The sequence below is a fragment of the Felis catus genome, chromosome B1 (assembly GCF_018350175.1).
Source record: "Felis catus isolate Fca126 chromosome B1, F.catus_Fca126_mat1.0, whole genome shotgun sequence".
Classification (NCBI taxonomy): Eukaryota; Metazoa; Chordata; class Mammalia; order Carnivora; family Felidae; genus Felis; species Felis catus.
The window spans coordinates 46,418,565-46,436,962 of record NC_058371.1 but is presented as its reverse complement, the minus strand read 5'-3'; the positions used below and the strand labels follow the sequence as shown (position 1 = coordinate 46,436,962).

Here is an 18,398-nt window from a genome sequence, read left to right as displayed (position 1 = left end):
GGGGAAAGAACTGGTACAGGGCTTTTTATACACAAAACCACAAACAATCTAATCGTCCACTGCGGGCTTGGACCGGAGAGTCATCATTGGCTGATGGTACGTTATGGCAGATACATACCATGAAGAAGCGCAAGGTCACCACTGGGTGGTTTTTCTGCTGGTTCTCACTAGTCTTCCAGAAGTCATCTTCAGGGGATTGGTTCCCTACTGCCTTACAGTTTCTCACATCCTCCAGGTTCAGGGTTCTGCAGAGCCCCATTTCCATTAAATCTAGATTCACCGATGCTATAACATACGACAGAGTCGATAGAAGTTTCTTTCTACAAAGTAAGGCAATGGAACTGCAGAGAGGGAAAGGGTATTGTCCAAGGTCGTGTCACTATTGAAGGGCAGAGTTAGAATGGGAGTCAGGGGGGCATTCACTTGGGAGTTTTTGCACAAAGACACCTGATGTCTGCCATGGCTCTGATTTACCTAAATCACTGAATGGCTTCGTGGCTGTAGACTTGGGCTTCTAGAGTAGACACCGGCATTCCCTCCTGAATGGTTGTTTGAGGGGAGAGGGAGAGAGTAGCTGAGAGGCAGAATGAAGGGAGACATGGAATGCTTTTCTGAGCAACTCTTAAGATAATCCCTGGCTAGTGGAGACGAGCACATCCTATTGTTCAGCAGTAGAATATGTACATATGTGTGTGTGTGTACAGACACAGATATGTATAAATATATACATAATATATATTTATTCATTCGGGCTTGGCAAAAGGCGTAAAAAGTTTTATATACGTACAACTCAATTTCGTAGCCTTACAAAATCATCACTTCTCTCTATTCTCATTTTAATTCATTGTTTACGCAAGATGAGTCTTGCTAATTCCCCAAATAGGTTTTCTGAAGAGTGGATGGCTTTCCAAAGGATTGCACCTCAAAATTGATAGCTGTCTTAACTGACATGTTTGTACAGTATTTGCATTCATTATTGCCAATTAGCATTATGTGCTAAAGCAGTTTTGATGGGAAAGGTAGATCCAGAAAGGTAGGGTAGGATATTTTTAGAGTCTCTTTCTTGAACAGTCATGGCATCTTGAACATAATACATTTCAAAGTAAAATGAAAAATTTTAGGAAAGTTTTAACATAAACGCAAAAGGAAAGCCCAAGCAGATTTTCCTTCTCATATTCAGAAGCAAGTGTGAAAAGACAGGACATGAAGATGCCTCTGATGCAAATTGCCCTAAACGTCTATTCACAGGTCAATGAAACAATTCCACGTTTAAGGGGCTTTTATTCTTTAAGGCGCTCACAATATTGTAGACCAACTTCTGCTATTACAGGAAATCTTTATGTAAAAGGAATGTGATAGGCTCCATACATCATGGTACCTCTGCTCCTTGCTTAAACAAATTTTTGGAGTGCAAAGTGCATGGAAGGAAAGTGAGCTAATAAACACAATCATGCCCTTTACTCTCCATCTCCTTGTCTAATGCTTCGCAAGCTTACAATCACTTTGCAATGCCTTGAAAAAGATGACATCGCAGTATCTCTTGATAATAAGAGGCCAGCCTCAGAAAAATACTTAGTCACCGTTGGGCTACCACCATCCGTTCTGTATATGCCTTTTAGAAGCTTTATCACCCTTTTGGTCCTGGAAGGATCACATTATTAATCACTTCAAGTGTTACTGCTTGCATTTGGCCCAGCACATCCCCATCTCTTTGTAATAAACCATAGTTCTTAGGCAAATCTGTTATTTTCTGTGTCAGAAGAAAATTAAGAACTTTTGAAAGCTGCTGTATGTCAGGTACCATTTCATGTGCTTTCACATATAACCACCCTAACTCTGTGTGGATTAAATACCATACTATCACAATTTGACATGATGTAACATTCTCAGAGAGGTCAACCTTCTTGTCCAAGATGATAAAATGAATGATGGGGAGCCAGAGTTCCCAACGGAGATACCGGCCTTCAAGGTCAAAGTCTGGATTTCCATACTAGACTACTTCAGGATCTCAGTCAAGGAAGTCTAATTTAGCAGTCCTGAGTGTGGGCCTTGTCCATAACATAAGCCTTTGTTTTAGTGGCCTTAGGCACTAGTGACAAAAATGACACATTAAAATTTTATCTTTAAGTATGCAAGTAGGTGCAAATTGGGAAGTTCTTTCCTCAAGACTGTAGAAGGATGGCATGGGCTGGAATAAGTGATCATTTGATAAGTCTTCAAGAACAGAATAGATTTCTCACATGACAGTCCTCCTGCAAAGAAGGGTCTTGAGCGAACGATCACTCATGATCCTTCCAACCCTAGAATTGTTTCACTCTTGGCAGAAGCATACGTCTGGTCATAGATCCAGTTGAATACAAAGCATCCCCTTCTCCCTAAAAATGTCTTGGATTTTTGTGACAGATGGTCCCAGAAAAAAAGAAGATACATAAAGCGCTACAAAATCGGGATTACCTACCGTGGAGACAAGATACATTCTAGACATGACCCTCTGTTGATCGGGGAGGTGGGAATAATAGATCAGGTGTTAAAGTGCATATTTTATAACCTCTAGGCCAAAGGTGCTTTTAATAAGCTAGTGATTAGGTGCTTTTAAGAAACTAGTAACTAGGGTTTTGTTGATTAAAAATAGCAATATTCACAATAATAAGGAAATAAATATTTTGAAGCTTTCAATAGATACCTGAATTTTTTTTTTTTAATTATCTGCCCTTCATCCCCCAAAACAAATCCCTGCATATTTAAGCACAGGGCCCTCAGCTCCTTCCTAACTTTAATGGATGTCCTAGTGTCTGTTTCATGGGTTTAACAATGGAGGTAATTTAACAGGAGAGGTAAAAGAGATACGTATATACGTGTATCATTATCTGTAAAATATTTATTTTAAATATCTAAATCAGCGCAATGATTATCCTCTTTGAAGGCCTGTGGTTCTTAGTGTTCAGCCTCATATCCATCATATTCTTCCATGCCTCTCATGTAAATGGCTTTCCACATGAATATAATCATTCATGCCATTCTCAGACTTAAAAATTATTTCAGTGATCAAGATAATGTATTTTTTTTCTGTTCTTTAGAGTGCCCATTATTGGGTCAATCTGTAGAAGCAGGTTGATTTTCTTTAAATGTAACCTCACTGAATTACCTGACAATGATCACCAACTGATTAGTCTGTAAAAGCAACAGTATCACCGATCTAAAAATTGGGGACTGGAGCAAAATAATTTTACTAAACGTGAAGAGAAGGAAGGAATCGCTAAGTAATTTACTACATCCTTCCTTATTGATGTAATAATATTGAAGAATACCATTTTGGGGAGAGAAAGAACTTATATGGGAACTTACAATTTTCCCTTCAAGCAATTCTCTTATCTTTCTTCCAAAAGTGGGAAGGTTGGGGATGATTTTTCTGTTACAAAATAGACATAATACTTGGAATTTCTCGTTGATTTACAACTCCCCAGCTAGCCAAGTAGCAGCCGCTTATCTCAGATGTGCAGAGCATGGAAATCTGCTGTTCCTTTGCATATTTAATTTAAACAATCAGAAAATGTGATGTATCTACAGGATTCTTATTACGTGGCCCAGATGTCTTTTAGAACGCACTGTAAATGTTACATAAAGTGTCATCCTTGTGCATGGCAAATATTGAAATTTGGAAACTTTACGAGAGAAAGGGGGGCCCACTTATTAAAGTGTAGGAAAGAGAAAAAAGCCTGAAGAGTCAGTCTTCTGTAACATTTTTTCGCTTTGAAGTCATAACTACTTCTGTCCTGAAGACTATGTATCAGGGTGGCCTTTCCCCTGCCAACAGTAACGTCAGAGCTTGGTCAGCTTGATCAACTCAACGAGGCCATAAAAGCTCCCCAAAGCCCATTCTATTGCAGTCCTTTGTCATGGACACATACAGTGTTTTCAGTTTTCATTGGCAAGCCACATTTTCACATGTTAACACTGTTTGATGCCCTTTCCCAGTGACAGCTACCATGTTATCTTGCATAGAATCCCTTTTTTTTTCCTCTCTAGTTTCTACCATCTTTTTTTTTTTTTAATTTTTTTTCAACGTTTTTTATTTATTTTTGGGACAGAGAGAGACAGAGCATGAACGGGGGAGGGGCAGAGAGAGAGGGAGACACAGAATCGGAAACAGGCTCCAGGCTCCAAGCCATCAGCCCAGAGCCTGATGCGGGGCTCGAACTCACGGACTGCGAGATCGTGACCTGGCTGAAGTCGGACGCTTAACTGACTACGCCACCCAGGCGCCCCTCTACCATCTTTTTTAAGGACATCAGCCTGCCTTCAGTCAGGAAATTTAAGGAAACTATTTTTACTTGATTTACATTTTTAAAGGCTAAAAGAAATTTTACAAACCATGATTCAAAATGATGTTCCTCATAACCTCTTTTGTTCAGTAAGAAACCTGAGTTGGTTCATTTTATAACCGTCCAACATATCAGAAAAGAATCACTCATCTTGCCTAAAATAACTAGTTACCCACTCAATTTCTTTTCAATCAATGACTACTTATCCTTTAAGGCCAACCCAAATGTCTCCTCCAGGAAGCTGTCAGGAATGAGGTACACACTTTCTTGCCGGCTATTGGACTGGGGTCACTCTCAGCTTCTAGGGGGTGCCCTCAGGTCCTCGCCCCATGTCCCACTCTATAGGCATTTCACAGCCTGACTATTTGCTTTCCTCCAGGCCAGCAGGAGAGATGCCTCCAGATAAGAGCTGCTTCTTCTCTCTTCTAAGGGCCACCTGATTAGGTCAGGCCCACCCAGAAAAAAAATACCTCTTGCTCAGGACATAGTCAACTGATTAGAGACCTTAATTACATCTGTAGAATCCCTTGTGTCTTGTAACACATCATAATCACAGGCGTGATTCAGTTAGATACTTTTCAGGTTTTAAAATTCTGTTGGTTCATATAAATTTATCAGCAGCTATTGCAATCTGCTGGATGTCTGCATGGTCTCATGTTGGATACGATTGCTGGTATGTATGGCAATAACCAATCCTCATCAGAGAGCTCTAAATAAGAAGTGGGTTGGGCAGACAGCAGGCAGAAGCTTTCCAGCTGGCACCAGTCCTCAGGCTAGTCTAGACCTCATCACTGACCACGTATTACCAAAGCAATGTCATTCTAAAACAAGACCAAAATATTTATTATGGAATCACACGCTTCTCGACTCAGACGGGACAACACAAACTTTGAGATGATCAATATACAATCAGCTCCCCTTTGTAGCTTTCGTGACAGGTACCTGCCCAGCTAGCTCCTTTGATTAGCCCGTTCATCTTAGGTCAGCTCTGTCAAAGAGTCATTCCTTACATTGAATTAAAATCTGTCACTTGGGGGCTTCTTCCTACTGATTCTAGATATATCTCTGAGAGACAAAGGGAAAAAAAGAAAAGAAAAAAGGTTTAATTCTGCTGTCACCTGACATCTCTTTGGATGTAGAAGGCTGATGATTATGACTCCCCTGATTGGAAGCCACATTGTAAATCTCCAGTACATGATTCACCAGGCTACTAGAGAAGTTATTTACAGTTTTAGAAGAAAGGGGAACGTGTCAGTGTATTTTATAGAGCCCATCACTATAGGCAAGCGTTTTGTGCATGGTGTTAATAGATTTTCATAAAAAAATAACGGTGTCGATCAGTCATGCTTCCATTCAGACCTGACCATGCTTTCTTTGTTTGTAGAGCGAAAGAGAAACCATCACTTTCTTTGCACAAGAGGACAGCACTTTCCCTGCACAGACTGGCCCCAAAGCCTTCAAAATTCCCTACTCCATCAGACAGCGGATTTGTGCTACATTCGATACCCCTAATGCCAAAGGCAAGGACTGGCAGATGTTAGCACAGAAAAACAGCATCAACAGGTAACCGGGGGCAACTTCTGAAAGAGGATGTCACTGAGAGTTTTGAAAAACAAAGTGGGTTGGGTGTATCCATGCGGTTTCCAGGCCCTGATATCTTTGTAGATTCCTCTGGTCGTATTTCATGTGAGGCCTGCCTTCATATGTGGGGAAAGAACAAGAACAGGACACTGTGTGGCATTTCCTTCCACCCACTCTGCCTTGAGGGACACAATAGAAAAGTCTTAACTTTGGTCCTGGTCCCGTCTTTAGGTTGGCTAACTGGGCCACCCACATGGGGTACAGACTCTGTCTTCTTGGTGCTTGTGGGAGATCCCAGCACAGTCTTGAACCAGTGGTCTAGAAACAAAGAAAGCTTCTCACACCTCCCATCATCAGGTCACCTTAAGCGTTACGTACGTAACCCTTAACAGGGACATGCCAGCCTGAAAAGCGGGTGCCTCAGTATTAAACGTTTGAGGATGATAGCTCCCAGATCGGAAGGCAGAGGACCTAAAACAAGCAGGTTGCCCAGGCACGTGAATGTGGCCTGCTGCTTCACCAGACCCTCGACTCTGTGCTAACCTTGTGGGTGACAGCGGAGCAGTAGAGAGTAGGGCTTTATTAGTTGCGATGAGAAGGAGCAAGAGTGATGCCATTCCTATGAGCACTGATGGGCGGGCAGCTTTGGCTCGGCTTGAAAGATAACCAACAGGGAGAGGGCAATACCTCTCTCTCTCCCCAATCACTCCTCTCTCCCCCCACCGCCCCTCCAGCCCCAGAATGAATAGAAAACAGACCAAGTTTTGCCAGAACCATCTTCTTTCTCTTTTTCTCTGGTACTTTTTTTTTTTTTTCTTTTGAGACAAAGCCTTCCTTTCTTACTGTTTGGCTTGCTCTGTCATTTCCATGGTTTGTTCTTTATTTTCACAGCCATCCTACCTGACTTTCTTCTCTGAAAGGGAGGTAGGTGTCTGCCAAGAAATGATAGAGTGCCACTCCCCAGTTTAAAAGGGATCCAGAATCCAAGAAGGGAGGACCCAACTAGAAAGCAGTCAGGCTGAGAGAGGAAAATCAAGAGAGGAGGCATTGCTGCTAAAAGAAAACGGAATTTGCAGAGACAGGCAAGCCCGGAAAGAATAGATACATTCTTGAAAGGCATATATTGAAAATGAAAGAATACAGAAACGTATGAGTGTACAGGGAAGAAAAAAATTAGGTTGAATATTTCCCAGCAATTTTGACAAAGGAGGAGATGTCACACTTATAACCCATGCACACCATGACTATGTCAAGCTCACTTTCTGATCAACACAGGGACAAGAATGAAAAACCAGCCCAGAGAACAGAATTTGGTTCACAAAGAAAAAAAAGGGGGGACATGGGCCTTGGACCCGCAGGGTATCCCTGGTTCTATAACCTGTACCAATCTGCCAAAGCACACCGCTTAGCAGCCCTGTTCCTTTTTCTGCAAATGCAGATCATACAGTTTGAACTATATCAATTCCCTAATCCATTCTGAACATAAGAGTTGATGATTTTTACTTTCTTAATTTTGATATATATAATTTTAAAGTTTGTATTTTTTATATTGAGAAAAGGAGAGCGAGCACGAAGAGGGGAGAGGCAGAGAGAGAGGGAGACAGAGAATCCCAAGCAGGCTCCGCGCTGTCAGCACAGAGCCCGATGCAGGGCTTGAACTCATGAACCATGAAATCACTAGCTGAGCTGAAATCAAGAGTCGGATGCTTAACCGACTGATCCACCCAGGCACCCCGAGAATTGATGACTTTTAATTCACCATTCACATGAAAATAATTGCCACAAAATATCTATGATGCTGTCATTCGTTTGCTGAATATGCACATGTTCCATTTCATGTTATTCTCCACTTATAGGATACCTACGAGAGGTACAGGGAGTGCCCCAAAGTCATCAGTCTGGGCCCTTCCACAGTAGGGAAAATGCATTTCAAAATGGGAGACTGAGGTAAACAACCTTTTGTGTCTGGGCTCTAATGAGCAGGAAGTGGCCGCACAGGGGCACTGCCCCTCCGGTGTCCAGGATCATCCAGTGTGAACACCGGGTGTGCCTGTTTCCTTGCTTTGGGTATGCCCTAAGAGCCCTTCTCCAGGAAAGCCTAAATTTCCTTGACATAGGGGTACCTGGGTGGCTCAGTAAGTTGGGCGTCCAACTTCAGCTCAGGTCATGATCTCGCGGTCCGTGAGTTCGAGTCCCGTGTCGGGCTCTGTGCTGACAGCTCAGAGCCTGGAGCCTGCTTCAGATTCTGTGTCTCCCTCTCTCTGACCCTCCCCTGCTCACACTCTGTCTTGCTCTCTCTCTCAAAAATAAATAAACATTAAAAAATAATAAATTTCCTTGACATAAGGAATACAAATAGCCTACTTTATGGAAAGTTTCTAACACGGTGACCAGAAAAGGTTGGTTTTCAATCAGTGTCACTTTTTGCAGTTTTCACTAATAGCAAATTAGGATGGCATGGGTCGATATAATTTACTATCTTTGCATCTTCTTTGGTGAATATATTCAACTTCAGTGAATGGCATGTCCTGCCTACCTCTTTACTCTCAAGCTTAACCTTCCAAAAATTGGTCTAACTATGGAATGAGAATGGTTTAAATTGAGAATCAGCAAAATTTTATTCTGCTAAAGAACCAGAGAGCAAATAGTTTAGGCCATATAGGGTCTGTTGTAATTACTCAGCACCGTTTGGCTCTGCTTCTTCAGTGAGAATCAGCCAGAGAAAATACGTGCAACACAGCTATGCCGATTTGTCTAACAAACTTCATTTATAAAAACAGGCAACCTAGCGGAATTTGCTCACCTCTTATTTAAGTAAATCTGCTCTCATTTAGTAAAACTTCTATAGGATGCTGTCGCTTCAGTCAGAGCGACACCTGGAGATGAGGCTTCTCAGCTCAGTCAGCTCAGCAACCAAGTTTGAGGGGAGCGAGAGGGGGCAGACACAGCATAGAATCTTTTTCTGCAGACTGGTTGGTTCCAGCAGAAAGGCCACCAACATATTCACAGAAGCAGAATAAAGAAAAGACTACTGAAAATCACCTTGTACCATGTTATTAGCTCATTCTCACTTTGCAGAAATCGTCAAGTTCCTCTTAGGTTTTCATTATTATACCAAAAAATATAGCTTCTCCTATGTGGGAAGAAATCTACGTGACAGAGAGGAACGGGATTTTCAGATGTCATTTGTCACAACTTCCTGCTGCATAATGCCAAGTCACTGGCCTCTCTTAGGGTTGCAAACAATATAGCATGGAACTGATCATTAACGTGTGTTAAAACACAAAAATCTGATATTGTCAATATGTGCCAGTATTACTGAGAGCTGTCCCATAGCACACAGACTTTCTGTTAGAGAATTCACCGTCCTTGATCTTGTGACAGCACTTTTTACCTGACTCTCCCCCTCCTTTCAGCTTCCAGAAGTATCGAAAAGCTAGCAAAGCAGTCGCCCTCAAATCATGAAAGAAAAGTTTTCAAAGGGAGGGGAGGGAGACATCCGCTTTTATTTTATTGCCAGTGAAAATGCTCTTGTACCCTCCTTTTGCTAAAATGCAAATGTCACTGATGATAATCTGCCTTTTTGCCAAACAAGTTTCTACTTTGATCTGAATGGGGGGTGGGGGGGAAGACTGGGAATATAAAGTGAAAGGCTTAGCAATCGCCGAGAATGGGAGAAATGTCAGTAGTGTGTGCTATGAGGCAGCAACACAGGTGGCCTTGCGACTTGCCTGGCATACGGATCACGCTAAATAAGCCACACTGCCGAGCAAAGAATGTCAGAGATAAAAGTTGCAATTACAGATTCTGTGAGCAAACTTTGACGATTACTCAGGGTCCATACTCGCTGCATTTCAAAGCTGAGGTGGCACATTTGTTCTCTACGTTCAGCTGCAGTAACCCTGTGCTGAACCCTGTGCTCTTGGCCCCCTGGGATGGCTAGGTGGGTAGCACAGCGAAATGGAGAATTGGTCACAGGAAAGGAAGTAGACGGTGGGCAGAATCGCTGAACAGATGCCGAACAGATTAGTATCGGAAACTAGCTGCTTCAGCCAGAAGTATCCTCCTGTGTCTAAAGTTCGGTAGCACTTTGTATTGTCACAACGCTTTTTAAAATTTTTTAAAAAATATTAGACTGTGAGCAAGAGCATGCACGAGTGGGGGAGGGGCAGAGAGAGAGCGAGAGGGAGACAGAGAATCCGAAGCAGGCTCTGCGTGGGGCTCAAACCCACGAACCATGACATCATGACCTGAACCGAAATCAGATGCTCAACCGAAATCAGATGCTCAACCGACTGAGCCACCCAGATACCCCTGTAACCACACTTTTTTTTTTTTTATAAGTTACAGTTAAACCCACCAAGACCATACTGTCTACTTAGGGGAAACTCAGTAATCCTTCCTTGAATGAGGGACATGAACTTCTTCATTGGATACTAACTATACTTGACCTCAAAAACTTCCTTCCTGATGAACAGACTTGACAGGAATAAGAATGGGTCTCAAAGGAAGACAGTTTGCACGGCTGATGTGAGGGAGGATTCCTGTCTTTTCCCTCAGCTCTGCGGCAGTAGCTGAAATTCTACCATTAGATCGTTCGTCTTTAAGGCCTCATGATTTTCATATTCCAGAAACTCTTGTGAAAACATAGCCAGCTTGACCATGTTGCTATGGGAACAGATGCTGGATAAAGTGCAGGAGACACGAGAGTGTGAGCGGAGAGGAGGCAGGCGAGATGGAAGAAAGGGTGCCAAGATGGAGAGAAGCACATAATTACACCTTATTAACGGTTTTTCATAGTAGCACACAGCTGAATCTTGAACAACACAGTTGAACCCTTGAACTGCACAGGCCTGCTTATATAGGATTTTTTTCAGGAAATACAGTCTAGTGCTATGAATGTATTTTCTCTTCCTTAGGATTTTCTTAATAACGTTTTCTTTTCTCTAGCTGACTTCATTATAAGAATAGTCTAATGAACGTTAACATTCAAAGTATGTGTTAACTCACTGTTTATATGTTATCAGTAAGGCTTCTCGTCTACAGTAGGCTATTGGTAGTTGAGTTTTAGGGGAGTCAAAAGTTATACTGGATTTTTGACTGTGGTGGGGGGGCGACTAACTCCCCACATTTTTCAAGGGTCAACTAAAACATATTTCTCATGCAGAGGTTAGAATAGTTCATCTGGAATGTTAACGTTCATGGGTGACGGTGTAGCAATTGTGAGCAAATGAAATTCCTCAAACCCCATGGCTGATAAGCAGTGCTATATAACTAGTTTTTCCACCAGGACATCTAATGAGAAACAGAATCTTCTCATATTGAGGTCATCTCCTTTTATTCCTCTGTCCACCCGTTTAATTGGATGCACAGGAACAGTGAAATGGCCAGAGGGCAGTGAAAAAGGACAGACGAAGGTCGCAAAGCAGCTTCCTAATCTATCTTGGAATAACTGTTGAGAATTCACTACAAGTAGAACAGTCACAGTGCCAGCTGCCACTTGGGGTGAGGGGAGAAGAGAACAAAACCCATACGGGATGCGTGCTTCACAGGAAGGCCACAGAGGATGGCCACGCAGTGACCATTGAGACTAGATGTTCTCATTCCTGTGGTTTGGGATTTACTTTGATGAAACCAAACTCAGCTTTCTTGGTTTTGCAGGCTAGAGGCTAGCAAACACATCTTGACCTTCGAGTAATAAAAATGGATGTGAGGGGCTCCTGGGTGGCTCGGTCGGTTAAGTACCCACCTCTTGAGACCCACTCAGGTTATGGCCTCACGGTCATGAGATCGAGCCCAGCATCAGGTTCTGTGCTGAGCATGGAGCCTGAGATTCTCTGTGTCCCTCTGCCCCTCCCTTGTGCGCATGCTCTCTCTCTCAAAAAAAAAAAAAAAAATTGAAAATAATGAAAACAAATGGATGTGAGGCTGTCATTTCCAAAAAATCACCTGTAGGACTCTTCCAAGGAAAGTGAACATATAGGGGGATAGCATTACACAGGTCCTTGGAGGCAAGAGATGGTGAGCCAAATCAGATTTTTCTGATTCTGGCCCAGGAGACTTCTGCAGGGTCTGAAATGTGAAGAGACCTTACAGTGAAGCCAGAAGGACCCAACACAGCAAAGTGGTGGATGTTCGGGCTTCATTCCACGGAGGTCAATGACTCATGAAGATGCCCACTAATATGAAGCTGAAGCAGACAACCTGGGACCAGTGTAGCCATGAACAAGCTGTATATGGTTTATAAGTGGCAGGTGTTCATCCTAAAGGCAATATGGAAAAGAAACTTCTCAGGTCCCTCCCAGAGAACCAAAGCCATGCTCCCTGTAGCCCCAGGGGTTGGTGATAAGGGCACTGCATTCCTTCTTAGGCAAGTGGCGAGTTGGTGCTGGTGCCCTGAAGGAATAGGCTCTCCTCCTTTCTGCTAATAGAGTTTTCAGAAAAGATGACCATGCCAAGGCCCCTTTATAGCCTCAATAATCCAGTTCATAAGAGCGGTCTCAAACAGCACTGAAAAAGCTTGGCAGCATCAGTATGCCTGAAGATGATGTTTTCATCATTTGAGAAAATTAAATTCTACAAAGAATTTTAACCCAATTCATTAGAGTATCCTTTAGGGATTAACTGTTTCTTTTCAATGATTTGTGAGGCGTCATTGAAACACATATTGAGTATTACCATAAAGAGAGAAGTGTAAATATTTCACTCTTCCCTCATCCGGCATTAGCGCAGTGGTCTTTCCTCCTGAAACAAATGGTGGTCATTCTCCTTCACCCTCAGGATGCTTAAAATGGCTCAGGGTTATCGAGTGCGGAAAATCAGTTTAAATGAGACCCATTTTTCCTTGATATGTCCCAATGTAAAGAAAACTAGAAATTTGATTTGGTAGTTTTCATGGCCTTTCACTTCCAAACATGACACACTGTCATAGACAATTTCATCCTGTCAGGAATGAAACTGGAGAATCAAAACCAGGGTCTGCAACTGGCCTGAATCTCGTTGGGCAGCTCACTGGTGGCCCCGAGAGCTCCAGGTCTTTAAATGTTTGGCAAAGAAGGAAAGACAGATCCTTGCCGTTCCGCCTTCAAGAACCAGGTAACAGAACTGGCAGAAGGAAACCCCAAGAGGAATTTCAGAATTTCACCGTCAGATTAATGGCCCTAAAAGAATTGATGCACCAGTCTGAGGGCAAGACAGAGTGGAACTCAGCATGTTGGTTTGTCAGTTTTAATTGCCTGTATCCTGTCCTCGTGGGTTTCCCATGACAATTTCCCTTTTTTTTTGAAGGCACAGCGGGCAATAGACAGAGGTTTCATCATGGCGTCCATCTTTTACTTATTCTTGGAAAAGGAAACACCCACTCGCTTTATCCTGAAAGCTGCTTTGCTGTTCGTTGAGTACCCACTGAGGCTGAAGTTTGGGGATGAGAGCTCGATAGATGAGACAAATGCTTGTGTGGTGCCCAATTACTGCTGTTCAGTGTGAATGGCTTTGCTATTTGCATTGAAAGAACCATATGGAGGGTTGGTTTTGGTCACATAAGAGGCTTTCATTAAATGAGACAATTAGGATGATAGCATGGTTATTAATATTTTTTCATTAGGACTGTGTTTCAATTCCCTCCTTGGCACTAGCACTAGGATTCTACGCTGTTCCTGTAATGATGGCTCCCAATTTATTATAGGCAGCTTAACTTAGTTTTCACTTTTTGTACTACAAGCCCACTTGGAAAAAAGATAGATTTATTTTTAAAGGTTTTTGTTTGTTTGTTTGTTTATTTATTTCTTTTGAGAGAGAGTGAGCAAGTGAGTGCGGGGCAGGGGGGAGTTGCAGGGGTAGAGAGAAAGGGGGAGAGAGAGAATCCCAAGCAGGCTCCGTACCATCAGCAGAGAACCCAACGTGGGGCCCGAACCCATGAACCATGAGATCATGACCTGAGCCGAAACCAAGAGTTGGGCATTTAACCGACTGAGCCATCCAGGCACCCCAATACTTTTAAAATAGGCTTTTTAAAAGCTAAAAACCTTCAGTTGACTTAGATGTAAAAGGCAAGTTTGTAGAATATAAACCTATTTGGTGCCCTCTTGTTACAGGTGCATTTGCCCCCTTCTGCTTAAAAAGGTGTTGGGTGAAATCCTAAATTCTGAATGCATTCACGGCATGCACCTGGTATGAGATGTCTTCTGTGCTAAAGACATTAAGCAGCAGCAGCTCTAATGTGGTCCCCAACTATATTTCAGTAGGAAATCCATTCACAAGAAGAGCTTACAGCTTGCAGATAGGTAGATCGGCCCCATGGTAGCAGGATTCTGAGAAACTGAAAGTTTGTCATCTGCAGTTCAGAATGAAAGGGCCACACACAGATAGAAGAACACCGAACCAGGCCAACTCCAGCATCAGTACAGTTTGCCCTTCAGTGCGTTTCCCCAGGGCTAAGATTGAGCCTCAGACCCTCACCTCCCTCTATTACTGTTATCTTTTTGCTAACTGATTGAAGATTTAGAGGTTACTATTCCCAAAGACATTTACATTTGAATGCTGCTTTCAAGTACTAAAGAAAAGGTGGTATCTCTAAATTCATACCAAATGGATGCCTAGCCACTTTTCCTTTTCAAAAAACTAGCCCAAGGTATAATAGTGTATAAAGACACTGGAGGGCAGAATTTTAGCAGGGGCCCTTAATTCTTCCCCAAAAGAAGAAAACAGAAGGCACGAGTCACTATTTCCAGAAATCCTCAAATTTAACCTAATTTCCATTATTAGTTTAACATGGTCATGAGTTTGAAGATGTGTTTTGAAAATTGGGATTCTGTGTAAAAATTCAGTTTTTGACTGTATACATCAATCACTATGGGTCGGCCTGTGTCTAGCTAGTGAAATTGCTAAAATAGATTCATGCTCCCAATTCTCTCCTGGTTTCCACATAAAGCATGGGATTCTAATTGGGGATAAGGGATGGGAACAGCAAAGTCTTAGAAAGATGAAATTAATCATGGTAATAAACTAATTAACTAATTGCCCCCCCCCCCAACCGGGAACTCAGGTAAATAGTAGGCATATAGGCTCAACAAAACAAAATTGAATTTCATAAGCCATTACTACTCAATGAACTTAGATGGATAAACTTATCCGGCTGTCTCAGCATGAGTTTTTTATAGTTTGCTCTTTTCGGTGGGAGTTACGACAGAAAAGATAAAGTCATTGAATCCACAAGGCTTAGGACAAATGAACTGACCTGAAGACATAGAAAGATTCTAAAGTAAATTCCTAAAATTTAGAGAGTAATCTCACCTGCATAGTAGGCAGCATCTTTAGGACACCACAAAAAAATTTTTATTTTTTTATTTTTTTTCAAAATTACCTCAGTCTATCAAAATTCAAAAAGACCAGCACAAAAGGTCACCCAAAGTTCAGAGCATAAAAAAGTAACAATTGGAAACATCTGAGACCAGCATAATAAACATTCACTTCTGTAAACAGTTTTCAAAGAGAAAGTAAAAACATTGTTTTATTTTGAGGCATCCACCTAAATTCAGGGCTACCACTTTACTACTTTTGCTAAATATTCTGGTTTCAAAGACACTCACAAAATTACTTACTACCAACTGTTGCTATGAACTCTGTTCTCTGGTATTAATATTATTCCCTGAATTGTGTGTGAATTTACCTACTGGTGTCCAAATGTACCACCATTATGAAGACAAATGGGTCACACAGACTGGGATCCGAATAATTGCAAAAGGGCAGTATGGAAAAAACCCAATAAATGCATGGTATACCAACTTTCAAAACAAAACAAACAAACAAAAAACCAGTGCGTTTGCACATATGTAAATAGTTAAAATAACCCGCCTATCTTTGAGTAACAGCCTACTGCATTGGGACTTTAGGGTCTTTTATATACTAACTGTTCCCGGTGTAGACCAGGAAATGCAACTTAATGGGAGGTCTGTTTATCACAAAGCTAACTGAATCACTTTTAATAAGACTGGTACCATCCTGCATGTACCTACTAAAATTTAGTGGAATTTGAGATTTGTGTGTGTTAGGATGAATGTGCTTGCATAGAGAATAAATCTGAGCCACGCTTTGGAGAGCACATTTCACTTGTTATAATATGTTCAGAGACCTGTGCCAAGTGAAAGTTGTATTTCTGCCACTTTTGACCACTCGGCTTCCTGTAGCCCCGGGTGCCTACCCTACAAATCAGGACATGTGAGAACCAAATGGCCGCAGGAGTCCTTCTCCAGCTCTGCCCCTCGTCCTCTAGGCAGGTAGAACACCTTCCCACTCCCACCCCCACCACAGATTCATGGAAATTTTTAATATTGTGTTAGGACAAAGATTTATCCCAACCTCCAGAACACATTCTGCATGCCTCTCCCAAAATTTCATTATTGCATTTTTATAGCCGGGTCTTCCTGTCAGGTCTTAAAATGTCAAAGGTCCCTGAACATTTACTGAGCACAAAGCTCTCAAAGTGCTTGAGGCAGGATGTGTGACTTGTGGTTTCAATGACTTTGGCACTCTGGATGCTTATTTTCAAATGCAGCACAAAACAAAAACTTCAGTCCAATCTTCTCTCAAAGAGCTACTGGAAATCTAGCTTATGGTGTAAAACATAGGACAGGGATCAGCACTATGGCCTAACGGCCAAATTTGGCCCACCACCTGCTTGCCTATAGCCCAGAAGCTAGAATGGTTTCAGGATTTTGAAATGGTCAGGAAAAAAAACTTTTTTTAAATCAAAAGAAGAGGAATATTGCGTGATATGTGAAAACTGCAGGACATTCACATTTTAGGGTCTCTCGAAAAAGTTTTATTGCAACACAGCCATGCTCATTCATATGTATCGTCTGTGGCTGCTTTCACACCACCATAGTAAAGTCGGGTAGCTGCTTTAGGGACCATGTGTGGCCCCTAAAGTCAAAAAGATTTACCATCTGGTCTTTACAGAAACATTGGTCAACCCCTGGTATCGAATAAAGCTTAATTTGGGGGTAATAGGATCACAAGATTCTAGTCTGTCCCACAGGACACTGGTCCATTGTCTTTCAAGGGAAACTACAAACTATAAATAAGCCCTCAATAGGATGATAAAAAATCTGTCCTTTTATTGTTGTTCTTGCTGTTCTTTCTCTTTTTGAAATAACATTGGAGAGAATATTTACCCGTTCCGGAAACAAATGTATATTTATGGTCATCAGTCTCAAAAAGGACATGGGAAGAGTTTGTCACACAAGCCCGCCCAAGAGTTCACTCACACCTAGTCTCTCAGTTTGCCTTCTTCTCCGCTAGCCCTCCAGTTCATGTTCTGCCTGAATGTTGGGAGGGGTGTACCAATTTACTTCCAGACCTGGAGATATAGCAGCTTTCTCTGCAAACAGTGGCCCATGACCAGGTAGAAGGGACAGTATTCAAAACAAAGTTCTTAAACAAGAGGAACTGGGATCCCTTCAACTACCCACGCAGGGTTTGGTTTGCCATTTCTATTAGTGCAGAAATAACTATATTTAAGAAGAAACCAGAGAGAATAGTTTTAAGCTGGCCTTCTCCCTTTCTCAATTAAGGATTCAGATGTAGTAGAAAGTATATATAGCACCCCGATAAAATAATGCCACGTGGCAACCAACTAGCTTTAAGCAGTCCCTTAAGATCTTGGAGTAGCCCTTTATTCACTCGGAATTACTGGATGTGTGTGTGGTGCTTGTAAATGGTAATGTGCCCTTAAAAGCTGGTCTTCTCTTCCAAGTGCTCTTAGCTACGAGTCCACTTTGTGATTATATGCTGAATGTGGTGATGGAAAATTGTGCCATCCTCAAAACGGGCAATTCGTGGTTGACTCTTGAAAATCTGTTCAACTTATCAAAATTTCTCCAGAGGTGACATTTCTATCTGTGCTGTAAAAGTGCCTATGAAAAACTGTGACCTTTAATCTTTTGTGTTGTCTTAGTCTTCGCCATAGCAAAGTCATTGTCCAAAAGGTTACCATTTGTTTTCACTGGAGATCTCATGTCACTTGGAAAAAGCTCATAGCAATCAATTACTCAGACAATGGATATTGAGTAAACACCTGTCATCGTATTAGGATAAGGACTGTTACAGAATCAGAAGATTATCATCTATGATCCTCTCTCTTCAGGTGTCCGTAATCATGCTGGGTAGTCAAAACTCACATGAAATATATCAGCACTTTGTTCATATGAAAATTTAAGCACAGTGACAGAATTCAGAGAAGAAATAAAGCATTTTGAGCAGAGTAGTGAACCAGGCATTGCAGGGGTGTAAGATTTTGATAAACAGAGAGTAAAGACAGGAAGTGGGTATTCCAAATGGAGAGAATCGATTGAATAAAAGCAAGAAGCAAAGTATTACCTAAGTCAGCATTAATGGCTCAGAGGGCAAAGGAAGATTGAATAAAAATATATATTGCCGTACCTAGGTGGGGCCAGACAGAGGAAGGCATCGAAAACAAGGAGAGTAATACCTGATCAT

General features: G+C 41.9%; 1 protein-coding gene across 14 annotated transcripts in view; it reads left to right on the top strand.

Moving 5' to 3' along the window:
* Window positions 1-18,398, top strand: part of UNC5D (unc-5 netrin receptor D) — a 566,092-nt gene that overhangs the window by 526,407 nt on the left and 21,287 nt on the right. For 13 of the 14 annotated variants that reach the window (XM_023252623.2, XM_023252628.2, XM_023252624.2 and 10 more), the window contains one exon: window positions 5,707-5,885. In XM_023252623.2, the coding sequence (XP_023108391.1) occupies window positions 5,707-5,885 (179 nt within the window). Of the gene's footprint in view, window positions 1-5,706; window positions 5,886-13,190; window positions 13,478-18,398 lie in introns of those variants that run through there. The other variant, XM_023252626.2, reaches the window with a different exon arrangement.